This window comes from Erigeron canadensis, chromosome 1 (assembly GCF_010389155.1).
Source record: "Erigeron canadensis isolate Cc75 chromosome 1, C_canadensis_v1, whole genome shotgun sequence".
Lineage (NCBI taxonomy): Eukaryota > Viridiplantae > Streptophyta > Magnoliopsida > Asterales > Asteraceae > Erigeron > Erigeron canadensis.
This window is the reverse complement of record NC_057761.1, coordinates 37,122,497-37,150,356: the sequence shown is the minus strand read 5'-3', so window position 1 is coordinate 37,150,356 and position 27,860 is coordinate 37,122,497. Positions and strand designations below refer to the sequence as shown.

The window sequence follows — 27,860 nt, the reverse complement described above, 5'->3', positions numbered from 1 at the left end:
TGAAACATTTGGATCCGCCGTTGGTTGTATTTCACTCGATTTAGAAAAAATGATATATGATATGTCGGTCATGTCAACATTTAAAGTTACTTTCACCACATATTTAGTAGCCACCAATAACTTTGGAAAAACAAAATTTAAGTCACTGGTTGACCGTGACTTTGATCAGAATTTTGAATTATAATGAGATATGTCACTCAGGTGATGCCTTGAGAAATATTACGTTCATGTATACGATAAGATATTAATTAATATAATTTTTTAGACATTTATTGTGTACGATAATATGTAAGATTTATAAGGTGTTTTCAAAATTATTTTATACATAATTTAAATGTCATGGGGGAATAAAAAAATGCTACTGATTTATCATTGAATTGTATTTGTCACACAACATATTATAATTAGAAAAAAATGATACTGATCTGTCATGTATTTATCGTACAACATATTATAATTAGAAAGAGAAATAAAAACACACACATTAGTCTGTCTTAAAGACACGCGGACGCCGGACGGGTCAAACTTGTTGCCAGCTCAGAATTATCATCAATTTTATCATCAAAATCATATATAGATATAGATTTTGACCTCCTTTACAAATTAAATCGTGCTAACCTTTTATAAGTCTACCAAATCCAATCCGCGTGTATTAACTCCAATAGTTGAGTGAAGAAAAATAAAATAAAATCCGTGTGTATCAATTTAAGGATGTTGGCCAAGTTGCAGCAATGGGAGTAGCCAAAAGTCTTTCTAATTGACCGAGCAAGTATACGTACCAAGTTGATCTCGTAGCAATATATGTTGTCCGTCCGTCCGTCATATATATATATATATATATATGCATCCCAACCATCTGCCATTGTATACTCATCCTTTCATGCAATCATAATAAACCATATATACAACAATTGCTAGTAATACCCAAAATCACTTATATATCAAATCCAAGTACACACATTCATACAAAATAAGCAACGTACCATAATGCATTTACCAATAGTGCTAGTAGTACTAATAATAATGATGGCATCTTTAGGGAAAGCAAGTGCTCATGAGTTGCCACAATATTGTGAAACGTCGTGTGGTAATGTGAGTATAACATTTCCTTTTGGTTCAGGTCCAGGATGCTACTACAGTGACGAGTTTCGTGTTACTTGCAACAGGTCCCATAGTGATGGGCCTACGCTTCTCTTACGAGCCAGCAATATCGTTATTACAAATTTGTCAATAAGCACGGGCGAGATTGAAGTTACTTCGTATGTTGCTCATGATTGTTACGATAGCAATGGGTTAAGAGACGAGAACACATCCAATGATCCGTCTTTCACGTTGATGTATTTCCAAGTATCAACCAAGAACAGGTTTGTCGCCATTGGGTGTAACGCCGACGCAAACATACTAGGATCAAGGGGGGATGAATCTTATGGTACTGGATGCATTTCTGTTTGTGACAACACCAGCAGTATCACAAATGGATCATGCTCCGGGATTGGGTGTTGCGAAGTGAAAATCCCAGAAGGAATTGGCGCTTTTAACTTGTCCGTAAGTAACTTTTTTAATCATACATCTGATGTACTTGACTTCAACCCTTGTAGCCATGCTTTTGTTGTTAACCAAGAGTACAACTATTTCAACTTTTCCTCCACCAATCTGCAAAATTTTCAAAGTATAAAGGAGATGCCGATGTTACTTGACTGGGCAATCGGGAATGAAACTTGTGAAATAGCAAGTCAGGATACAAAAAACTTCTTATGTAAAGGAAACAGTGAATGTATTGAAGAATATGCTGGTCCTGGATATCGTTGTCGTTGCAAGCAGGGTTATGCTGGCAACCCTTATCTTAAAGATAACTGCACAAGTAAGTTCAATTTAGTTCTAAGGGATAAGTATTTTAGAATGTAATAAACTTTGAATGAATGTCTATAGCAGGAAATAACTAAAGTTGTGTGTATTGTATGTAAACAACTCCAAATAATGTTTATTGTATGTAAGAAAATGTATTCAACCAATTAAAATCAGACAAGTGGCACCTTTATATGGTTGTCACGTATGTTTTCTTACATACAATAAACATTTTTTAAAGTTGTTTACATACAATATACACAACTTTAGTTATTTCCTACTATAGACATTCGTCCAAAGTTTTTACATTTCAGGATACTTATCCCTAGTTCTAATTATATAATTCCGACCCCCTTGCTTAATTTTCAGCTGACTTCCCCACTGATGAAATCCTGAACCATTTTTTGTCTTCTACAGATATTAATGAGTGTCAGCTGGAAGGAATTGATGTTTGTCTACATAAATGCGAGGATACTATAGGAAATTATACGTGTTCTTGTCCAAGAGGATACTCTGGAGATGGCAGGAAATATGGATCTGGTTGCACCGTCAAACAATCATTCGTTATAATGATCTCCATATGTAAGTATATGTACAGTTGATCCATCTTCAAATTTAAGATCAGTTTACAACCTAGTCAATCTGGAGCAAAAATTAAGAGGCTGAAATGAACGGGTTAAATTTAAGATCAGTAACTGTTGTATATTTTGTAGAGCTGTCAATACTCGATGCAACCCAAATCTCGACCCGTCTATCCGCTACCTGATTTATTTTGGGATGGGTTTGGGTTGACAGGTCGACCCGTCAACCAGAAAATGTTTGAAGTTTATATAATTTCTTTTAATAGGTCGACTCACCAACCCATTTGACCCACAAAACCGACAACCCACGACCCATTTGACCTGAAACCAACCCACGACCCATATGACCTGAAATCAACCCACCAACCTGACAACCCACTACCCCGATTTTTTTCAGGATGGTTCAGGGTGACAGGTTGTGGGTCAGGGTTTAAATACCTGACCTAAACCTTTTAGTGGGCCGGGTTAGTGTCAAAAATTTTTTACCTGTCAACCCACCAACCCGGACCCATTGACAGCCATTATTTTTTTAGGATTAGTAACTGCATTGTTTTATATTTAAATATTTCATTTCCTAATCTGGTTTTTAAAGTCTGGTTTTGTTTTAAACTATCCATCTTCATGTATTGGAGACTAGCCCCTTTTGAACTGGGCCAGTTATCTTAAGTGTTTTTAATTAGATTTCTGAACTTCCAGATTCTATCATAAAGTCACCGATGGTTAATTTATGTGTTGGGCGTGATACTATAAGAAGTCAAATTATTATTGTGCTACATCTAAGTCAATGCTTCTTGTTGCAGGTACCTCAGTCGCTGGCTTGTTTCTCCTTTTACTCTTTACCTGGATATACTTGGGACTCAAAAGGCATAAGAATTTGATTCTTAGAGAGAAGTTCTTTAAGCAAAATGGTGGAATAATGTTGCAGCAAAGAATATCAGGGGTTGGGGGTTCTCAAATTCAAGCTAAGCTGTACACAGTAGAGGAGCTCGAGAAGGCAACCAACAACTATGATCAGAGCAGGATTATTGGAAAGGGTGGCTATGGCACAGTATTTAAAGGAATTCTACCTGATGACAAAATAGTAGCCATAAAACAGTCCAGGATAGCAGATCAAACCCAAACTCAAACCCAAGTCGATCAATTTATCAATGAAGTTCTTATCCTTTCTCAAATCAATCACAGAAATGTGGTGAAACTTATTGGCTGCTGCCTGGAAACAGAAGTTCCTTCATTAGTTTACGAATTTATTCCAAATGGCACCCTCTTTGATCACATCCACAATGAATGCAAGTCAAAGGCTATTACTTGGGACATCCGATTGAGAATAGCAACGGAGACGGCTGGAGCACTTTCATATTTACACTTTGCAGCTTCTGTCCCAATCATTCATCGAGATGTCAAGCCAATGAATATACTTATTGATAGTTGTTATGCAGCAAAAGTAGCTGATTTTGGAGCATCAAAGCTAATTCCTATGGATCAGAATGAATTGGCGACAATGGTGCAAGGAACACTGGGTTACTTGGATCCGGAGTACTTTCATACAGGCCAACTGACCGAAAAGAGCGATGTTTATAGTTTTGGAGTAGTACTGGTGGAACTTTTAACCGGAAAGAAGATTGTTGACTTCAGTAAGCCAGAGAAAGAAAGGCATTTAACCAAATCTTTTATAGCTTCTTTAGAAAATGGCATTCTATTAGAGGTTCTTGATGAAAACTTGCAACTAAAGGAAGTTCCACATGATATCGTCCTAGTTTCAAGACTTGCACAAAGATGTTTACATGTTAAAGGAGACGAAAGGCCTACCATGAAGGAAGTGGCATTAGAGTTAGAAGGAATATCGGCATTAATGATTGACAGGCATCCATGGGTGAAAAGTACTTCAAATGAAGAAGCAACTGAGTATTTGCTTAACGGACCAAGTGAAGACTCTGAAGACACTGACGACGCCGATACAAGCCCAAATGCTTTTTTTAGCATAATCTGCATGCCTAAGATAACACCAATGACTGGCCGGAGGTATAGGTAGGGACTTGTATCTTCTGTCGTTGTTGTTGTATTGAGGAATGACCAAAGCCGGCTTATAAGTATCAATCCTTTTATGAATTACAAGATTTGAGTCTTTGACGTATGTAGTTTGTTCTTTCTGTCAAATTAGGTGCAGTCTATTATGCTTTAAGATTGTAGTTATTAGTATATAAACTCATTGTCTCATGTATTTGTTACAACTTGAATCATAATTGTAAAATCTTTTCTTTCTAACTTTCTTGTGTAAGAAATTGTCTTCAGACACTGACTAGAACAAATCCACCAATAATTCACCGAAATTCAATCTAAATTTATAAATAATCCAATACTTAACAATACTACAATTCGTATCAGATCCAGAACTGGATAAGAAGATCAAGTCCAAATTGGATGAATTTATCAATTAAGTGGATCCGGTTTGATGAACAAAAATGTGAATTAAAAGTTCTACTTAATTAGATATAAAAAAAACTAGTAACCTTTTCAATAGCAAAAAGAGCAGCACCATGACCGGCCACAAACTGCGTACTTCCATTTCCATTAACTGAAAACGAAGCGAGAACAACTTTAGATTTCCGACGAAATCGCTTAACCAAAACTCCGTTGTTTTTAGTTTATTTGCAGCCAGAAAAAAGCTTCTTTTCTAAGTCCACAAAATTGGAGCGGATTAGGTGAAGTATTGAAGAGGGAGAACACATGTCGTTTTCTCCGGTAATCGTAGATGAATAGATGAGAATGAAAAAAGTTATAAATAAAAAAAACTACTGCAAATGATGATAATCTAATTTACTTAACTGTTATAGTTAAGTAATCCACTGCAGTCACCATCACAACCATAAATTCTCAAAATAATCACCATTTAACCGGCGCGACATCTATCTAGTTACTTTTAACAGTTTCATGTATACAAATATTAAAACCATAACCTATTCCGCCTAGCACCAGAGCCGGTACATGAATATCATAGATAATGTTGCTAACATTTTCCAATTAGATGTACACTCGTGGGATGTGGCAACAGTAATAGCGGCGACGATATGGTAGTGGCGGTGACGATATGGTGATGGAGGTGACGATGACGGGTGATAACGATGGCAATGACGATGACAATGACGGTATGATTATTAATGTTAAGATAATTAATATAGGGGTGTACATGGTCAATTCTAAAGGTTTTTTTTGTTAAGAGAGGGGAAGGGGTGGTTTATTGATCTACATGTTATAATTATTTAATTTTTACTTATAGTAGGTTTAGATAAGTTTTTTCTTTCAAATGATTAGACACTAGGGGTTCCTCATCAAAAATATTTAAACTGAGGATCTATTCTGTGAGATTCTTTTTAACACGAACACGGTTAAAGTAATGTATGTTAGGCCCTTCGATATTCTCGAGTAATTCTCTCCTTTAAATAGATAAACTAATTAACAATTATTTATCATTTAATTAATTTTACTACTCGTATTAAATTCCACAAATGTCAAAAGTGAAATATTAAACTTTTAAAAAACCTTTTATTAGATTACTTTATAAATGTAAAAAGTGTGACTAAATGGATTTTTCCATTAAAAAAAACTTCCCAAAATTATTATTATACCTGCCATAAGTTGACTTAAATATATGTTTTAGAAGAAAGAACAAATAGTTGACTTATGTTGCATGTGAATGGCCTAAAGAATCAACTTAAAAAGTGTTTTTTGGCATTAGATGAAACGTATATTTATACTATTTTGAGATGGTTCTAACATTTCCACGTACATTTATATCCTTTTTATGTATAATTTAACTCACTTAACCATGCATGTGATGTGTGTATGACTAAAAGAATACACACAACACGACAAATTTAAATATGTCGTGAAAGAACTTAGAATTTATTATTAATCATGTTGTTAAAGTATATTAATATATGTCGCGAAAGAGGTCGTTGTTAATCATGTTGTTAAGAATAAGATACGAGATTACGAGTATATGTAAATCTGTGTCAACTCATACGTATTTATATATAAGTATGGGTTTTGTAGTAGTAGTGGTCGTTGACGGTCTGAATAATATTATGACTTTTAGCAGAAATTAGGAAAACAACATTAATGTTGAAGACACGTGGACAGGTGTCTGACTTGTTGCCAGAATGCCAGCTCGGATTAAGTTTTGACCTGGTCTATTTTTTTTTCTTGGACTTTTTGACCTCCTCTATTAATTGTGCTAGCTTTTAAAGTCAACCAATTTATATCGGCCGCGTGTATTAATTCAAGTTGTTGAGTCCTTTTGGAAGAAAAAAAAAGTCCGTGTGTATGAACTTAATCGAGGGCGTCCGTACTATGTGTAGCTTCAACCAATTAATAATGGATGGCCAAGTTGCAACTTTGGGCGAGCCAAGTCTTCATGGCTAGAGCAACTGATCCTCAAGTTGATCCAATAGCAATATATATGTCAGCCCTTATAAAATCTCTATCATCAGCCCTTTGTAAATTCACACTCACTGAATTACAATTAATACACACCAAAAATCACTTATTCATATACACTCATAAAGAAACCATGTATTCACGAATACTGCTTGTAGTAGTAGTAGTAGTGATAACAATGGCATTTTCGGGGCGAGTAAGTTCTCATGATTGTGAAAGATCGTGTGGTGATATTGATATTCCATACCCGTTTGGTTTAGAAGAAGGATGCTACCACAGTAAAGATCAACTTGTGACTTGTGACCGATCATCTGGCGATCCTAAACTTTTCCTTAATAATAGCACCATTGTTATTAGAAATATGGTGCCTGCTAATTAATAGTACGATAAGGGTCATGGTGATGTTGCCCGTGATTGCTACAACAGTCCTGATCAAGAAACACGCAACAACGCATGGGTGAGTTTGAGGAATTTTTGGATCTCAGACACTAACCGCTTTGTTGCCAATGGGTGTCAGACAGACGCGTACGTGATAGGAAGAAAAGGAACGAACCAGATCTTGACCGGATGCGTTTCTACATGTAATGGTAGCAACAGTGATATCACAAATGGAACTTGCTCTGGAAATGGGTGTTGTGAAATGACGATTCAAAAAGGGTTGGGCTATTCACAAGTGAGACTAAGTAGCAACAATACAATGCCGTTGAATCCTAATCTTTGTAGCCATGCTTTTGTCATTGAAGAAGGGGGGTACAATTTTTCTTCCACTGATCTTTTAGATTTTAGAAGTGAGAAGATGCCGATGTTACTTGTTTGGGCAATTGGAAACATGACCTGCGACAAAGTCGATAAGGAAGCTGACGATTTCTTATTCAAAGGAAACAGTGGATGCATTCAAGAATATGCTGGTCCTGGATATCGTTGTCGTTGCAAGAAGGGTTATGCTGGCAACCCATATGTTAAAGATAACTGCACAAGTAAGTATTGTGAATTCCACATAATATGGCTATGCCTTTTCCTCTTTATTTCAATCCTTCAGTCCTTATTGCATCAGACTTGGTAAATAACAACACGATTTGATCACCATTTTCTTTTCTACAGATATTGATGAGTGTACAGTCGGAACTCATAGTTGCAACGGTGAATGCATTGATACTCAAGGAAGCTATAGATGCCCGTGTCCAAATGGTCAACCCGGAGAATACAGGAAAGATAACAATACGTGCACTACAATTGAATTACCAATTATGGAGATTTCCGTAGGTAAGTAAAGACCTAATTGTTAAGTTATGTGTTGCTGGCTCATACTATAAAAAGTCCAAATTATTAGTGTATTGTGCTAAATGTATGTCAATGCCTCTTGTTGCAGGTACCTCAGTTGTTGGCTTATTTCTGCTCTTACTTTTTACGTGGATATACTTGGGGCTTAAAAGACATAAGAATTTGATCCTTAGAGAAAAGTTCTTTAAGCAAAATGGTGGAATAATGTTGCAGCAAAGAATTTCCGGGGATGGGGGTTCTCAAATTCAAGCTAAACTCTTCACATTAGAGGAGCTTAAAAAGGCAACCAACAACCATGATGAGAGCAAGATTATTGGAAAGGGTGGCTTTGGCACAGTATTTAGAGGCGTTCTACCCGATGACAGAATAGTTGCCATAAAAAAGTCCAAGATAGTAGATCAAACTCAAACCCAAATTGATCAATTTATCAATGAAGTGATTATCCTTTCCCAAATCAATCACAAAAATGTGGTGAAGCTCATTGGTTGCTGCCTGGAAACAGAGGTTCCTTCATTAGTTTATGAATTTATTCCAAATGGCACCCTCTTTGATCACATCCACAATGAATGCAAGTCGAAGGCTATTTCTTGGGACATTCGACTAAGAATAGCGACAGATACAGCTGGAGCACTTTCATATCTACACTCTGCAGCATCTGTCCCAATTATTCACCGAGATGTCAAGCCGATGAATATACTTATTGATAGTAGCTATGTAGCGAAAGTAGCTGATTTTGGAGCGTCACGGCTAATTCCTATGGATCAAAAGGAATTAGCGACAATGGTGCAAGGAACACTAGGGTACCTGGATCCGGAGTACTTTCACACAAGTCAGCTCACTGAAAAAAGCGATGTTTATAGTTTCGGGGTAGTACTGGTGGAAATTCTAACCGGAAAGAAGATTATCAACTTCGATAGGCCAGAGAAAGAAAGAAATTTAATCAAACTATTTATCGGTTCTTTAGAAAATGAGACTCTGTTACAAGTTCTTGATGAACACTTGCTACTAAAATAAGTTCCTCATGAGATCGTTCTAGTTTCAAGACTTGCACAAAGATGCCTACACGGCTACACCTTAGAAGAGATGAAAGGCCTACTATGAAGGAAGTGGCATTAGAGCTGGAGGGTATTTCAACATCAATAATTGACAAGCATCCATGGGTGAAAAGTATTTCAATTGAAGAAGCAACTGAATATTTGCTTAACGCACCACATGAAGACTGTGAAGACACAGGCAACACCGATACAAGCCCAACAGCGTTTTTTAGCATAATCTGCATGCCTAAGCTAACACCGATGGCTAGTGGTAGGTATAGGTATGGACTTGCATCTTTTGTCGATGTTGCTGCAGCGAGGAATGACCAAAGCCAGCTTATAATCATCAATCCTTTTATAAATTACTAGATTTTTATGTATGTAATTAGCATATAATTAGAAATCTCATGTATTTGTTATAACTTGAATCATAATTGTAAAATCTTTTTTTTCTAACTCTCTAAATTCTCTCTAAACACAGACTAGAACAAATCCACCACTAGTTTACCTAATTCAATCTAACTTGATATATAATCCAATAATAAACGATACGAAAATTGGCATCAAATTTAGATCGAACAGGATTAGAAGACTAGGTCTTTGCAGATTGAAGCATCGATTTGGTGATTTACATTTGGTTTTTACTCCTATTTGGCATATTCTCTGATCTGATACTGTTTTGAGGTGGTGTTTGTGTAAGAGTGAATGATATATGCTTGGACTTGTTTACTGAACATATTACATTCACATTATTGATGTTCTGTGTTGAAAGCAGAATAGAAATTGAGAAATTGAAACAGTTCAACTTCCTACTTATAATTTCCAGTCTGACGTCTTTCTTAAAAGTGCCTAATTTTTGTTCGCAATTCGACTATGATTATTTTGAATATAGATTTCATCGTTTTTGCACGGTTAGTTTACATGGATTTGTCATTTTTGTGGATCCGGTATTATGAACAAAATTGTGAATTGAAAGTTCTGCTTAATCAGATTTAAAGTTTTTATTTCTGCATGTTTGAACTAAAATTGATGTTAATTCTGGTTGAAATGGGATAATAATTCACATTTTTTATTGAAATTGTACTTGGTTTTAGGCTATCTCAGTTCTAATTTGTATCTGATGTTATCTGAATTAAATTTGTGTTATTCGCATTTTGTATGGATTACCGGTTAGCTCTCTTAGCTGTTAAGTGACATTAATTAGTTTAATTTGAACTCATTTTGCATTTTGGTGAGCATTTTCTGGGTTACAGCAAGTATGTTCATATATGTCAATATGGTTTTCGATATATAGTCAACCACAGTAATACTTAGGAGTTCAGTTTTTAACTAGTTTATAATTTCTTAGTATTGTTGTTCAGCTTCTAAGTACTCCATGTTTTAGTTTGTGTGATTGATGATATTTATCCTATAAAAACCCAAAATGCAATTCATGGTTAACTGAAACTCGAACTACAAGTGTGAGTATTACTAAAACTCGAATTTGCAGGTCCATTTTGTACTAGAACACAAGAAATCCATGTTTGACAGTGAATATACCATGAACTTATGAACATTCCAAAATTCTTCATCTGCTGATATTCTGAAAATGCCTTTAAGAACGAATTGCGGAATTCTAGATATATATAACCCCCATCAGTATATAGCCTAGTTTTGTACTAAAACACGAACCAAAATTAACTTTGTGCTAAACCCCAACTGAATTTCCTTTTAATGATAAAACCTGGACTGGGTTGTTTATTTGAATCAAAACTCGAATAGAGGTGCTGAATCAATCTTTGTGTTTGTGCGAAAACACAAAAGAAGTTTCATACCTGTTCTAAAACCCGGAGACTTATTCTGTTTCTATTATAACCTGAGCTAGTGCGTCTATTTGTATCAAGTAGTTCATATTGTACTTAGTTCGGTTTTTAGTTATCAGTGGAAGTTCTGATTTTAGTTCATTGTATTATCTCGATTTTTTAGCTGTTCCTTTAGTTCGAATTCTAGTTGTTTATATGGATTCCGTTTTTGGCTTTTACCCATTTTGTCCATTATCCAAAGTTCTATTTCTTCTTTAGTTTGTGATATCTTTCTACTTTTCAAACTTTCAGTGGTTTAGTTTGCTATTTTGAAAACGGCCCGTTTTGACCCGAGTCGATTTTGACCCAGCCCGTTTTGACCCAATCCGTTTTTACTCGTTTTCAAAACTACCCATATTGACCCAGACGTGTTTTGACGGCGTGACCCGACCCGACCCGCACATTTTTCCATCTCTACTTTCTATCATTGTTCAACTAACTATTTCAAGTGTGTGATTAGCTAAGATTATAAACAGCATTATGTCATGTGAGGCACTTACAATTGGTTTCAAGACCAAGCCGCTGGTTTCTGTTATTCGGTGAAAATTCACAATGGAATGACCCGTTCACCGATTTTGTTAACAAACAAGAATTAACTTGGTGAACTTATGCATCTCTGAGAAGAAGGTCGAGACTCCAGACACTTATTATGTTGAGATGCCACAGACTAAGTCTAATGTACAAACAATTTATATACTTTAAACACAGCCCTTAAAGCTGTATTTAGCAACCCAAAAAAAAAAAGTAAACATTTGGTATGGTCCACAATTTCTTTTCCTTCATGTGCTTTTGAGCCAGAAAATATTACAAAAAGTTTTGATTTTCTATTGCAACAAATTTTATATCAAAACGTAAATATAAATAAATCATTTATTACATAAATTTCAAATAATAACTAACTAGATTAAACCTATGCGATGTATGGGACAAACTGATAGTGTAAATAACTACTTTATAAAAATTATCACATTATCTCTCTTAACACCTTTTAATACTCTATCTCATAAAAATGTCTCATGCAAAATGATTATTCTACCTTAATGAATTAATTAAATCTCTCTTTTTAATTCATTAATTTAAACACCCCAACTTAAAATACCTATAATACTTTTAATTTAATAATTTACAACATATACTCTTCAACTTTCAAAATAACTACACTACCCATTTTAAATTAATTATTTTACAATAATAGCCACACCACCACCACCTCCGTCACGCCACCACAACTACCAACCACCGTCGCTAATACCACATTGTCGCTACTACCACCGCCGCCACACTACGCGGGTAAATTGCTAGTAAATATAATGTAAGAAATAACCACATTTGAAAATTAATAATCTTTTATATGGATTATTAAAAGACAAAGTTTAAACTATAAAAGCATCATTATACTTGTAACAATGTGAACAACTCAATATGACAATTCCTTAATATAGTGATTATAGGAGGCATTGAAAGATAATTTTCATTAAAAATATAGTATAAATGTATACAACGTATAAATATAAATTTAAGTATTAAATATAGTATATAATTTATAATTTATAATTTATAGATGAATATCGTGTGTAATATACTAAATATAAATCGAGAATGAAAATATCTTTATCTTTGTCAAGAATATGTTTAAAAAAATAGATATATCTACACAAATACATTGCAGCCGACTTCATGTTACGACTTTTTACTTTTTATTTATTTTATTAATTAATGATGATTAGGATAAATGATTCGGAATATAAGAGATGCTTAAAAGTAGGAAATTAATGAAAAAATTACACATAGTGAAAAATCCTACATGGCATGCTCTCATAATTGTCAGCTAAACAAAAACATATCATCTCTTAGTTATATAGAGAGATAAGGAGTATCCCAGTCGCTCTAGAGTTTTTAGAAAAATTAAAATGTGACAAAAACCCTTGTTAGAAAGTTTTTTAAGAAGATATATGATTATGTTTATGATCTATACAAATCTGTACAACCTAATAACCTGTTGAAACTGGCAAACATTTTTATCTAACATTGGGCCGTTAATTAACAAAGAAAGTTGGGCTTAGAGTTTTAGTTCAATGGTAAATTTGGGCCCATTAGGTTGGGTCGTGGGACTTGGGAGGCCTTATGCAGTTTACATCCTCTTTTCCTTTTCTGGACATTTGTGAATTCAAATTCCATTTAGTAATTTAGAGACACTTCTTTATACATATTACGAAGTAGGTGAACATATATAAGTGAACACTTCTTTGTACATTTGTACATAACATACCTATTGTAAGGAGATGTCCCCGTTATAAGATATTTATATTTGTTAAAATTAAAAGTAATTACTTAAATTGGGATATGACTTTGGATAATTGAAATTTATATATCCGAAATTTCAGTTATATATCCAAAACTCGAATGTCCGGATTTTTGGATATCCGGCATTGAACACACGGCCTACCTCCATTTTATATGTGTAAATAAAATAGGACCCATAGAAAACAGGACCACCAGGACACATACGTACTATGACATGATACAGGCCTAGCATAGAAAGAAATGGTCAACCATATATATATATATATATATCAAGATGCATGCCCCCACTGCATATAAATATGTGGCATAGTAATTCAGCCTTCCATATTTCAAACACACAAACTTAGCCAAGTAAGCATGCATTTACAAATACTAGTTGCAGTAGTACTCATAACAATGATGGCATCTTTAGGGAAAGCGAGTGCTCAAGAGAGGCCACATTGTGAAACGTCGTGTGGTGATGTGAATATAACATTTCCTTTTGGTTCAGGTCCAGGATGCTACCAGAGTCCTGAGTTTCTTGTTACTTGTAACAGGACCCATAGTGATCATGGGCCCACACTTTTCTATGGAACAACCGAAGGTGATGTTATTCTTAACACTTTGTCAATGAACACAAGTGAGATTGAGGTTCTATCCTTTGTTGCTCATGATTGTTACGATAGCAATGGGTTAAGAGACGAGAACACATCCAATGTTGATCCGTCTTTCACGTTGTCAGATTTCCGAATATCAACCAAGAACAGGTTTGTCGCCATTGGGTGTGACACCGATGCATATATCCAAGGATCAAGCGGGGGTAAGCCTTATGGTACTGGATGCATTTCTCTTTGTAATGAAAACAGCGTATCACAAATGGATCATGCTCGGGGGTTGGGTGTTGCGAAATAAAAATCCCAGAAGGAGTGGGCGCTTTTAATATGATCCTAGGTAGCTTCACCAACCATACCAATATATCTAAGTTTAACCCTTGTAGCCATGCTTTTCTTGTTAACCAAGAGAACAACCATTTCAACTTTTCTTCCACCAATCTTCTCGATTTTCGAAGTGTAGAGAGGATGCCAGTGTTACTTGACTGGGCAATCGGGAATGAAACTTGTGGCATCGCAAGTCAGGACACACAAAACTTCTTATGTAAAGGAAACACCAGCGTATGTGATCAAGCTTATACTGGTCCCGGATATCGCTGTCGCTGCCTTGAAGGTTATCAAGGAAATCCTTATATTAAAGATAGCTGCACAAGTAAGTTCAATTTAGTTCTAATAATATAATTCCGACCCCCTTGCTTGATTTTCAGCAGAATTCTCCACTGATGAGTGTCAGCTGGAAGGAATTGATGTTTGTCTACATAAATGCGAGGATACTATAGGAAATTATACGTGTTCTTGTCCAAGTGGATACTCTGGAGATGGCAGGAATGGTGGATCCGGTTGCACCGTAAAGCAATCATTCATTATAGCGATCGCCATATGTAAGTATATGTACAGTTGATCCGTCCTCAAATTTCAGGTCCAATTCTATTTGTACACATATATCTATGTTTTTTGGAAAGTATAAAAAAACTTGTCTATTTGAGAGAAAAAAAAAACACATCACAAAGGGACTGGTCTTTGGCCTTCATATGGATTGAGAACCGCGTGAATCACTACACTACTTGATTCACGTGGTTCTCGTCGGTTGACACAATGTGTTTTATATACACTATATTGCACTATGTTTGTATTCGTAAAGGCCACGTACAGATTAGGGATGAGCAAATAAACCGTTGACCCGCACCCGACCCGTAACCGGCCCGAACCGACCCGCCCGAAGCCCCAACGGGCCGGGTCACGGGTCACGCTTTTGTTGCATTCGCGGGTCACGGGTCACGCGGGTCGGGTTGGGCCGGGCTGGGTGAAGGCAAAAACCGAAAAAAAGTGAAGGAAACCCGTGAACCTCCCGTGACCGACCCAAACTGAACCGACCCGTACCTTCACGGGCCGGGTCACGGTTCCAATTTTCATGCATTCGCGGGTCGCGGGTCGAGCCGGTTTTTCGCGGGTCGGGCCGGGTCGGGTTATTTGCACATCCCTAGTACAGATTGATGGATGAGGCAAGTCATTTCCCGGTGGAAGAATTGATATAGGCCCAATTGGGTTATTGGATCTAGCTGTTGGCTGTTCCTATCCAGCTACTGGACTATCCATTTTGGGTTTACAGCCCAGTCAATCAGGAGCAATATTAAGGGGCTGAAATGAAGGGGTTAAATTTAATATCTGTACATGCTCTATATTTTGCGGGACTGTCAATACTTGATGTAACCCGAAACTCGACATGAAAAAAACCGGGTTAAGATTGTGAAATCTCGACCCATTAACCCATTAAGCCGAATAACCTGAAATCAACTTATTTGATCCACATACCCGAAACTCGACCCGTCTGTTGGCCCATCCGGATCATCTCGGATCGAATCAAACATGTCTAATGAACAAAACTCACACACACAAATTCACACTTTGTATATATGAATTATGTTAACTTTTACAATACATGGACACTGCTAATTATAGACAATTTCCTAACCATTGTGACTCTTCATGAAAGGTCACAACTTTCCATAATTAACTACTATTGTGACTTTTCCTAAAAGTCACACCCTTCCATAAATAACTTCCTATAACCGAAACTACCATTCGGTTAATAACTTTATTCTTGTTATACTAAACCCCTTAACTTATAACTTTACAAACACAACTCCAGATACATAAACTAATAACACAACGACCTTTGAACATGGATTAATGAATTACTATTCAACACTCCCCCTTAATTTATTAATCCATGCCTTCAACATCTTCATGTCTTCAACTTGATCGTCTTTATCTTGAACATGTTGTAGTGGGTCTTGATCTTACCTCAGTGTTTAAATAAAAACATTCTATTAAGTGAGCCCACTTTTCTTTTGGACTAAAGGCCCAAGTATCCTTTTCCAGATTTATTATTTTTGGGGGTTTAGTATCTGGGGGTGTAAGTAACTTTTGCACTTTTTCTATTGTGAATGTAACTTTCTTTTGGTTCATTGTATGTAACTAACTCGCTAAATTGAACGATTAATGTAAAAGTGTATACGTGACACACTATATGAGATGCCACGTAAAAGTTTTTGATTGGTCAACGTAAAAATTTTACATTAATTGTTCAAATTTAACGGGTTAGTTACATACAATGAACCAAATGAAAGTTACATTTACACAATAGAAAAAATGTAAAAGTTACTTACACTTCCAGATACTTAACCCTTATTTTTGGTGTCACAATATTCTGGTCCACCAAAACAATTTGTACCCCCGCTGTTCTCTTCTTCCGATTTCTCTTTGGTCTTCAAACAACAAACTAATGTAATTGGTTCCATGTTCTCTCTTTGATATTTCTGATACACGATCGGTCTAAGATGGCACCAACAACCTTTTTAATCTCTAATTCACGACCACCCAACAACCATAGAAGCTTTTGATTTTTCGCTGCACGTGCATGCTGGTGGTGGTTCTTTTCTTCACTATCATTGCTCCTGCAATCCGTCTTCTCTCTCGTTCGTGTTTCAACAGTAACAAACAGGTTACTTCCTTTTTTTTCTTTTGCTTTTCTGTAACTTATAATTGTTCTTCTATAGTGAATCCAATTTCTGAATCAATTCTCTTCACTGATTTTAAAAACGGGCTGCATCCTTTCTTCTTTCTTTTTTGGCGAGCGCACGCAACGGTGGCGGTTTCTCCTTCACTCAACGGTATGCCTCTTTCACTTCATTTACGCTTTTATTCAATATTTCTTTGATTGAATGTTGTCTTGAATTTGATCCAATCCATATGACTGAATCAAAAACTGTCCCTGTCTCTTATTTGAATCGATTCACACTAAATCAATTCTGTCTCTTTCTCTATTTAAGTTCTCTAATTCGATTTCTACTTGATCAAATCGTGTCTTCCTCTATTTCTCTTTACTCGCTTATTCTGAATCGAATTTTGGGTTTCTTGACCGGTCTACTCACGGTCGGTTTCATTCTTAATTGATTCCCCTGAATCAATTTGCCTTTGTTGATCTCCTTATCAATTATATTCTCTTGATTGATTCCTCTGAATCAATCGCCTCTAGGTTTCTCTAACTTTCTCTGAATCCATCTTCACTCGATTGGTTCTTCTTTTGTTGATCGGTTTACTCCTGATCAATTTCTCTTCTCTGAACAATTCCTCTGAATCGTTGGTCTGTGGGTTCCCTAACACGTTCTGACCGGGCTGCTCACGGTCGTTCTTCTTCAATTGATTCTCTGAATCAATTGGTCTATCTTTTTATTGATCGTCTCTTGATCAACTCTTCTTTGGACGATTCCCTGAACCGTCTGTCAATTCTTCTCTCTTGAACAATTCTGCTGAATTGTCTATCAATTTGATACTCCTGATCAAATTGTTCTTCTCTTGATTGATTTCTCTAAATCAACCCGTCTCTATTGATCTTCTCTTGATCAATTCGTCTCTCTGAAACAATTCCCCTGAATTGTTTGTCAATTTGATGCCTTGATCAAATTGTTTTCTCTTGATTGATTTCTCTAAACCAATCCGTCTCTATTGATCTTTTCTTGATCAATTTCTCTCCGAAACAATTCCTATGAATCTGTTTCTGTCTCTCTTAATCTGATTCATTCTTGCACTCTTGCAAAACGATTCTTCTTGTTTGATTCAAGCCTCTGACGCTCTGATACCACTGTTGGCCCATTCGGATCATCTCGGGCTCGAATCAAACATGTCTAATGAACAAAACTCACACACACAAACTAACACTTTGTATATATGAATTATGTTAACCTTTACAATACATAGACACTTCTATTTATAGACAATTTCCTAACCATTGTGACTCTTCATGAAAGGTCACAACTTTCCATAATTAACTACTATTGTGACTTTTCCTAAGAGTCACACCCTTCCATAAATAACTTCTTATAACTGAAACTACCATTCGGTTAATAACTTTATTCTTGACATACTAGACCCCTTAACTTATAACTTTACAAACACAACTCCAAATACATAAACTAATAACACAACGACACTTGAACATGGATTAATTAATTAATATTCAACACCGTCAACCCATTACCCCAATATTTTTCTGGTTGGTGGGCTGGGTTGGTGTTGACAAGTTGTACGTCAAGATTGAAATTCCGGACCTGAAACTTTTTATGGGTCAGGTTAGGGTCATATATATTTGACCCACCAACACGAACCCATTAACAACCCTAATATTTTTAGGATTAGTAACTTCATTATTTTATATTTTAATATTTCATTTCCTATTCTAGTTTTCTAAGTCTGGTTTTGTTTACGACTATTCATCTTCCTGTATTAAAGACTAGCCCCTTTTGAATCGGGCCTGTTAGCTTAAGTGTTTTTCAATAAAGTTTCGAACTTCCAGATTCTATCATAAAGTCACTGATGGTTAATTTATGAGTTATGCGTGATACTATAAAAAGTCAATTTATTATTGTACTATATATAAGTCAATGCTTCTTGTTGCAGGTACCTCAGTTGATGGCTTATTTCTCCTTTTACTCTTTACTTGGATATACGTGGGACTCAAAAGGCGTCAGAATTTGAATCTTAGAGAAAAGTTTTTTAAGCAAAATGGTGGAATAATGTTGCAGCAAAGAATTTCTGGGGATGGGGGTTCTCAAATTCAAGCTAAGCTCTACACATTAAAAGAGCTCGAGAAGGCAACCAACAACTATGATCAGAGCATGATTATTGGAAAGGGTGGCTATGGCACAGTATTTAAAGGAATCCTACCTGATGAACAAGTAGTAGCCATAAAACAGTCCAGGGTAGTAGATCAAACCCAAACCCAAGTCGATCAATTTATCAATGAAGTGTTTATCCTTTCCCAAATCAATCACAGAAATGTAGTGAAGCTAATTGGTTGCTGCCTTGAAACGGAAGTTCCTTCATTAGTTTACGAATTTATTCCAAATGGCACCCTCTTTGATCACATTCACAATGAATCCAAGTCGAAGGTTATTACTTGGGACATCCGGCTGAAAATAACAACAGAGACGGCTGGAGCCCTTTCATATTTACACTTTGCAGCATCTGTCCCAATCATTCATCGAGATGTCAAGCCAATGAATATACTTATCGATAGTAGCTATGTAGCCAAAGTAGCTGATTTTGGAGCGTCAAGGCTAATTCCTACGGATCAGAAAGAACTGGCGACCATGGTACAAGGAACTCTTGGTTATTTGGATCCGGAGTACTTTCAAACAGGTCAGCTCACCAAAAAGAGCGACGTCTATAGTTTTGGAATAGTACTAGTGGAACTTTTGACCGGAAAAAAGATTGTTGACTTCAATAAACCAGAGAAAGAAAGGCATTTAACTAAATCTTTTATAGCTGCTTTAGAAAATGAGACTCTATTACATGTTCTTGTTGAAAATTTGGAACTAAAGGAAGCTCCTCATGATATCATCCTAGTTTCAAGGCTTGCACAAAGATGCTTACACCTTAAAGGAGAAGAAAGGCCTAACATGAAGGAAGTGGCATTAGAGTTGGAAGGAATATCGGCATCAATGATTGACAATTATCCATGGGTGAAAAGTACTTCTATTGAAAAAGAAACTAAATCTTTGCTCATTGGACCAAGTGAAGAGTATGAAGACACTGACAACGGCAATACAAACCCAGATGCTTTTTTTAGCATATGATCAACATTTTAAATGCTAGTGGCTTTATGCTACTTTAGGTATGTGCGTCATCATCATGTTATTTTGTCATTAGTTTTTGTCTCTTTATGTATGTTTCTGGACTTAGTCATTCTGTGTTGCCTGTTTAATGTTTTCAACTTTTCATTATGTTTTCTTTTGTTTTAAAAGTTAACTAGTATTATTACCTGTGCGTTGCCACACCGATTAAGTAAGTAATTCATTATGTATTATCTTTAATGTATCGTATCATGCTTCATACGCTTTATCCATGAGATTAAGTAAGTTATTCATCATGTATTATCATTAATCTATTATCTTTAATGTATCATATCCTGCTTCATACGCTTTATCCATGATGATGATGTTTTAAAACTTACATAGAAATAAAAGACTTGCGAATGTTTTCATAGTAGGAACAAAATAGGCATAGAAAAATGAAATTGTAATTTTTGTTTAGATAGATGATGTATCAAACTTATACATAAAAGACTTGTATCCAAAGTCTTTAAAAAGGTAAAGTAGGTGTTGTACGTTATCATAAGATGTTGTAAAAACCAATAAAAGTACTTCAACTGGAAAAAAAAATAAATCTTTGCTCAATGGACCAAGTGAAGAGTATGAAGACACTAAGACTATGAGGAGCAAGGCTTCCCTTTGAGGCTCCTCCTAGAGGCATCTCGCGACACGTGGCAGCTTAGTTATCAAAGGGCGTTCCCTACTTTTTGTGGAAGCAAGGCCTTATATATTAATGTCTCTCAAGGGACCCACAATTTATATAATTATATATTTTTGGTAGAATAGTACTTTGATATATTAATATTATGATGATATATATAAAGACAAAAAGCTTATGTTGATGTTGAGGTGGGACCAAGAGCAACAACTCTTTTCTTCTTTGACATTGGAGGCGTCCAAAATTCCACGTCATCTCTCCTTTCTCTCTCCCCTTGGAATATATCATATCATGCTTCATATGCTTTTTCCATGATGATGATGTTTTAAAACTTACATGGAAGTAAAAGACTTGTGAATTTTTACATAGTAGGAACAAAATAGGTTTAGAAAAATAACATTTGTATCAAGCTTATGCATAAAAAAACTTGTATCGAAAGTCTTTAAAAAGGTAAAGTAGGAGTTATACGTTATGCATAATATGTTGTAAAAACCAAATATGGTTTTTAGTATATAATATATATATAGGTAATATAAGAACCAACTTTTGTGGCTGGGACATATTTTCTTTCCTGTGACACCTTGTAACATGGAGGGATCATGGCTTAGGCCTACATATTCTAATTTGGCCGGTGGTTGGGTTTGTTGTATCTTTGTACTAGATTATTAATCCGTGTGACATGCGGGAGAATAACCCTAAATCGCAGTTAAAATGTGGTCCGAATCTCACACCTACATCAGTTGCACTAGTGGTTTATGTATACAGGGTGTACCAGCGGCTAACCCTCCACACCCCTAGTACATCTAATGTAAGGTCGGATCACGGTACTGGTATGCTCTCTAGGTATTGGTCGGGTATGTATACAGGGTGTACTAGCGGCTAACCCTCCACCTAACCAACACCCTTTAAGCAGCCCAGGGTAGTTACCACACTCTCACTACAAGTGCAATCACTGTTGTCAATAACTGTCGCAAGGCATGGCGGTAATCATAGAACAGTTGATCAGACTTTTCTATGATTATCGCTATGCGATACTAGTTAGCGCCATCACTTCATCTTGCTCTAATACACATAAATAATCACAATAACACCAAAAGCACACAGTCACCAAATGATAGTCATAATCAAAATAAACACAGGGATAATAAGTCCAAACAGGATATGAACTCAAAATATAAGCGACATTAGCACGTCTAGAATGCATCTATGATTCCTATCGTAAATGCTATACGTGGTTCTTAGGTTATAGTCTAGGCTTTTCCACCTAATTCTCTACAACCACGTCTCTGATACCATTCTGTAACACCCCACCATTGGCGGAAACATGAGGTGTCATGAAAAGTACAGCACGATATGGAATTACATAGATACTGCTAAATAAAATAGAATATAATAAATATATTTCCAGAAGTATGAGTTCAAGTCATAACAATGCTAAAATAGCTTATTACAACCAGATGCATAAAGCAATAAACCAAGGCATGAAGACTTAAGGTCTGACAATAATTAACGGAGCACTAATCTCCGAAATCCAAGCCTAGCATATCAGTCTTTATCCCTGATTAGCTTGAGTACCTGAAAAGTATACTAAAATGTGTCAACACAAAGGTTGGTGAGTTCGTAGGTTTTATGTCAAAAGTCTAGTCAAAGAAATAAGTCTTTTGTCAATTATTTTAAGCCTAAACAAGTAATAGTTCAATACATAACGAACAGAGTTACGCCATAATAAGTCCAAATGTCTCAATGTCTCAAAGTCCGGCCTTACGGTACCTGCCTTAGTCCAAAGTCTCAAAGTCTCAAGTCTCCAATACACACAAAAAGCCCGTCGATTAAGCACGTCATTAAGCACAACAACAAACACATAATCACATACATACAACAAGACAGAAGCACGTCAAATGACATAAGTAACTCTATACGCACAGGCTCAATACTGAACATAAACAGATTTCGACAAAACTGTTTAAAAAGAACAAGTATACTTTTGACCCCAAAACATGTAAAAAGAGAAGCTACGAAACTCACCGGAAAACAGCACAAGTATAAATATCCTAGATCAACGAACAAGAACACGAACAGTCAGATACACTTGAAACAAGCTCACTATCTGCCTAACAGTCCTACATTGTTCACAAGTCACTCCATAAGAACTTAATTAATTGCACAAGTCCATGTCTTATACTAGTGTCTTAGGAAATGCCATTATGTCTCGTCAAATGTCATAATATTTATAATAGTCTTATTGTGCTTATAAATTGTCCATGTAAAATGCTTCTTTTAATAATGTCACATTCGTAATGTTTATATCTTATCATATATTTATATGGAATATCATTATAAAATATGTTAAGTTCGATAAGTCATTGATAACTGTTATAGAAATGTATAATTTATATAATCTTTACAAAGTCTTTTTGGATATATATATTTAGTTATATGTCCATGCTAAATTTAATCCTCATATATATACATATGTTCATATCAATTTCAATTCTTGTATATATATATGTCTACTTAAATTAGTCTTTATAATATCCATATTAATTTCATTATTATAAATATTTGGATTAAATTTTAAACATGGTTCAAATTAATTAAAATCCAAATCTAATATTTGACCAAAAGTACTTTAATTTTGACTTTGACCAAAACCCTAATTTTGACTTTACCAATCCTTAACCAATTTTTACCAAAAGAACCCAAATTATCCAACTCTAATTTCCCCAAAATGACCAATTTAGACAAAAGGGTAATCTGCCCTTTGACCGGCATTGATCGAACCGAAAATCATCAACAAGCCTATATCTAATCGAAAAGGACAAGATTCCAAGGTGATACATGGGACTAGAACTCGGATCTAAACTACATCTAAGCAAAAACGACCCATACAACTCGAAAAATCACATATAGACTCGTTTTATCAACTTTTCGGTTCATAAACGTGTTCTAAAGGACCGAAAATTCAAAGCACATATCAAATGTAGACATTAACATGGACTTCAGATCTTGAAGGATTTCGGGTATAAGTTTCCGTATCTAATGAATCTTACACAAATACATCTCGAATTTCAATAATTTTCGGGTATAGTTCTCGGTTTTGAAAGATTTCGATCCATATATGCTCATATACATACCCAAAACTGAATTTTATTCATATATTTGTAAGGATTTCGGATCTAAATATATATATATATATACAATATTCCGATATATATATAAGATTTTCGGGTATGTTTATACAACCGAATATATATATATATAAAGTATGAAAAATTTCGGATCCATATCTATATTTTCTTATAGAAAAGTCGATTTATACATAATCAAAGATGAATTTTTTGGATATATATATATAGCCGTGATGTATATACGAAAAATCTTAATTTTTGATGAAGAACAACCGAATCAAACATTGATCTATGCCATTCTTACCACAATCTAAATGAAAATAGAAGAAGATGATGAAGATCGATCATGTTTGGTGGTGGTTTGTTGAGAGGGAGAGAGGGGGAGGGGGACGGCTGGGAAAGAAAGAGGGAGAAGAGTGAGAGTGGAAAGTGAGAAATGAGGGATTAGGGTTAGGGTTAGTAGGGTTTTGTTCCTTCCTAAACCTACTTTGGCCGACTTTGACCTTCTTTGACCTCATTAAAACTCGTTTGACTCAACCATTCAAGAAAACTCGTGACTCCTAAATTCATTTTATCAACATAGTTGAATGTAACTTTCAATAGCTTTCTAACGGTTATAAACATGTCTATATTTGTTTATTAAATCCTTAATTAATTTAATTTTAAGTATTTTACTTAATTTGACATTTTCACAAGACAACTAGTATTCCTCTTATTCTCGAGTCCACGTGCAATTTTTCTAAAGTCTAAATGCTTATAAAGCCCGAAATAAACACAAATCCATTTATTTCATGATAAAGTCTTAAAGTCCAAAGGCGTACATAAACGAAACGAACTAAAAATGACCGGAAAGTGCTTTGGAAAATACACTCAGATGACGGTTGTCACATGTTGACTTGTAATTGATGGTGTATCCACCGTCACCTAGGATAAAGCTTCACCCTAGGAAGGCTAAGAGGTCACCCAGGGTATTGCACAACCCGGATTAAAGAAGATAAACATAAAGAGATACGATCATATTACTTTCTTAAATAAGGGAGATCGTTGCCAAAGATAACGAACGCGTATGGAGACTTATTCTCCACGAAAAACCACTATAAAGGGGGGGAAACCCTAAATCATAATCATCATACTCATTACGAGAAAAACCCTAAAAACACATACTAGATCTCCGGGAAAAACCCTAAAGGGCAGTTTGGTTCACAAAATATTTTTGATTGAATTGGAATTTGTTAAAGGAATTGGAATGCGAGAGAATTGGAATATGAAAGTTTTAAACTCTGACTTGTGTTTGGTTGACAGAACTTAATGGAATTCAGTTAAAATAATTTTTATATATACAATATCAAATGACAAAAATACGTCACCGCAGTAGAGTTTAACCACCAAGTTCGGGATGGATTGGTGTGGTTCCTCTACGCCTAGGACACCAGAATATCGAACCATGAACGAAGAAAGGCATGAGATAAAATAGTGATTGCGAGGGTCTATTTTGATAGATAGAGATAGACAGGAACTGAGCAATAAGAACAGAATACCAAAGGCTTACTCCCATTTCTCTCTACTCTATCTATGAAGGCTATAAGGATCGACAGAAAGCTAGGGTTTTTCTTCTCACTTATTATCTAGAGTTAACGATATCTCGCTTAAGGAGATATCTAGCCATGCAAAGGGCTGATTATTTAGAACCCTTTTTGCTCATAAGATAAGTAAGAAAGCGTTGGTGGGATTGGCGGGATGATGATGAGTATATAAATCAATAAAGAAGAAATGGCAAGATAATGGAAAACTGGAGCATTTTCTGCATCGGTGGATGTAGGCATCGCCCTTTACTTTTGTTCTTCCCCCCGATTTTTGCCCTATCACCAGTGGTTACTCCCGATCCGAAGCACCCCTTTTCCATTCATAGAGAGATCCAATCGTCAAAATCAATAAAAAGGCCATCATGGACCAAGATCCAAAGGGATCAATCTTGTTGGGAGGTACTGCCCAAGGAAAGGAAAAGGTGACTTCCGGATCAGGGATAATAAATAAAATAGAAACAAGATAAAATCGTATATCAAAACGAGTTCTGGCATCACCGAAAGGATCGAAACCACATTCGTAGGCCGACAATTTTTCTGGATAGGTCGAACTATTGGAAGCAAATGGAAAAGGAACACCGAGTGGGATCAAAGAAACTAGCGGACTGATCACTAAATAGATACAAATAGGTGCAAATTCTGACATCACCACAGCCCACTCTGCTTCCCAATTCTCATCACGTAGTTGGCTTAACGCATACACCTCGGAATATACCGCTTCTTATGCTTGTGCCTATTTTACCTCTGATGAGTATGGGTCTACGAACGTCAATCAGCCAGCGCCTTCTTCCTCCTCGTATACCTTTTTACTATCTCTAACAACGGAGGGATCCGAATCGGACCTAAATGGGAATGACATAAAAAGTCTTTTTCAAAACCTAGCATTAAGGGCGTTACGACGATATATGAGAGGAATGGAGAAAGACTCGTGATTGGTGTGGAGGGGAAGGTCTGTTTATAATATAGATCAAGAAAGAGTCGTCTCATTTCCTTACTTCTTCGGATCGGGAGTAACCACCGGTGATAGGGCAAAAATCGGGGGGAAGAACAAAAGTAAAGAGCGATGCCTACATTAAATCAATTGATTAAAGATGATGGATAAGTAGTCGTCTCTTACTATATTCCTTCCTAAGTAAAAAAGATAGCAAAAGCTACCCAACCTACTAGATCCTTTACATAAAAATAAGGGTAAAAAACAATTTTATCCATCTCTGAATGTACACCCAATGGATTATTTGATCCATATTGATGCAATGCGGCCAGATGAAGAAGACTGGCGCCTATGGATTGCTTTTTTCGCCTCTTTCGCCGTCAAAGTGCCTATGGTACCAGTTCATATTTGGTTACCCGAAGCTCATGTAGAGGCACCTACGGCAGGATCCGTCTTCTTGGCGAATTCTTTTAAAATTGGGAACCTCCGGCTTTTTAAGATTTTCAATACCCATGTTTCCTGAAGCGACACTTTGTTTCACTCCTTTCATTTATACTTTAAGCGCGATTGCTATAATATATACTTCCTTGACCATTTTAAGACAGATCGATCTTAAGAAGATCATTGCTTACTCCTCAGTAGCTCATATGAATCTGGTGACTATTGGTATGTTTAGTCTGAACATACAGGGAATTGAGAGCACATCCTTACCTAGACCTACATTGAACTAAATACGTTAAGCATATAGTTGCATTTTCATGCTAACCGAAAGTTGAATCAAGTATATCCTACTGAGCTCAAGAGATGAAGGGTAATTCTTTCTTTTTTAGGATGGATTCGATCCCACCTTTCCAGTCCTTGTTATATTTTCCAAAATAATGTTTCATTTTCATTTTTGTCTTTATAACATATATATATATATATATAAGGGATTAGTTTCCTGAAATGTAACTATCTTTGACCGAATGTCTATAGTAGGAAAAAACTAAAGTTATGTGTATTGTATGTAAGTAACTTGAAAAAATGTTTATTATATGTAAGAAACATACGTGGCAACCATATACAGGTGCCACTTGTCAGATTTTAATTGGTTGAAACGAAATTCTTAGATACAATAAACATTATTTCAAAGTTGTTTACAGACAATACACACAACTTTAGTTATTTCCTACTATAGACATTCGTTCAAAGTTTCTTACATTTGAGGAAACTAATCCCTATATATACGAAGTATCCCAATAACAAATAATTATGAATATAATAAAAATAAAAATAAATAATAATAATAATAAAAATCATAAATAGGATAGATCTAGATATATGATATACTGATAAACCATTACACCACATGGCCCCAATTGTTTTCCCAACAAACCCATTGTCATCTCCATCTTTTCTGTCTTCCAAGATTCTCAACCATATTATTGATTTCAAATCTCAATTATAAACAAGAAAAAAGGATGATATATTTATTATAGTCACACTAAGTTATTTTCCC

The 27,860-nt window shown here is 35.6% G+C and overlaps 2 protein-coding genes and 2 pseudogenes across 2 annotated transcripts; 3 read left to right on the top strand and 1 right to left on the bottom strand.

Annotated features, from left to right (window-relative positions):
* Positions 1–966: 966 nt before the first annotated feature.
* LOC122591485 (wall-associated receptor kinase 2-like) lies at positions 967–4,455 on the top strand. The gene is made up of 3 exons (XM_043763752.1): positions 967–1,861; positions 2,263–2,427; positions 3,227–4,455. Exons 1-3 carry the CDS (start codon positions 988–990, stop codon positions 4,453–4,455), a joined length of 2,268 nt encoding a protein of 755 aa, XP_043619687.1. The 5' UTR covers positions 967–987.
* A 2,583-nt stretch (positions 4,456–7,038) lies between these two features.
* Positions 7,039–9,544, top strand: LOC122591479 (annotated as a pseudogene).
* A 4,108-nt stretch (positions 9,545–13,652) lies between these two features.
* LOC122585551 lies at positions 13,653–20,227 on the top strand (annotated as a pseudogene).
* A 5,483-nt stretch (positions 20,228–25,710) lies between these two features.
* On the bottom strand, positions 25,711–26,085 carry LOC122585904 (NADH-ubiquinone oxidoreductase chain 3-like). Its single transcript, XM_043758022.1, has one exon. The coding sequence runs from the start codon at positions 26,075–26,077 to the stop codon at positions 25,721–25,723; it is 357 nt and encodes a 118-aa protein (XP_043613957.1). The 5' UTR covers positions 26,078–26,085; the 3' UTR covers positions 25,711–25,720.
* Between the last annotated feature and the right edge of the window lie 1,775 nt (positions 26,086–27,860).

Bases quoted from the DNA above. Each gene is read 5' to 3' on its own strand.
- LOC122591485 (XM_043763752.1), top strand. From the start codon at position 988: ATGCATTTACCAATAGTGCTAGTAGTACTAATAATAATGATGGCATCT. The intron at 1,862-2,262 runs GTAAGTTCAATT...TGTCTTCTACAG, and splicing joins TCTTAAAGATAACTGCACAA to ATATTAATGAGTGTCAGCTG. The intron at 2,428-3,226 runs GTAAGTATATGT...TTCTTGTTGCAG, and splicing joins CGTTATAATGATCTCCATAT to GTACCTCAGTCGCTGGCTTG.
- LOC122585904 (XM_043758022.1), bottom strand. From the start codon at position 26,077: ATGTCAGAATTTGCACCTATTTGTATCTATTTAGTGATCAGTCCGCTA.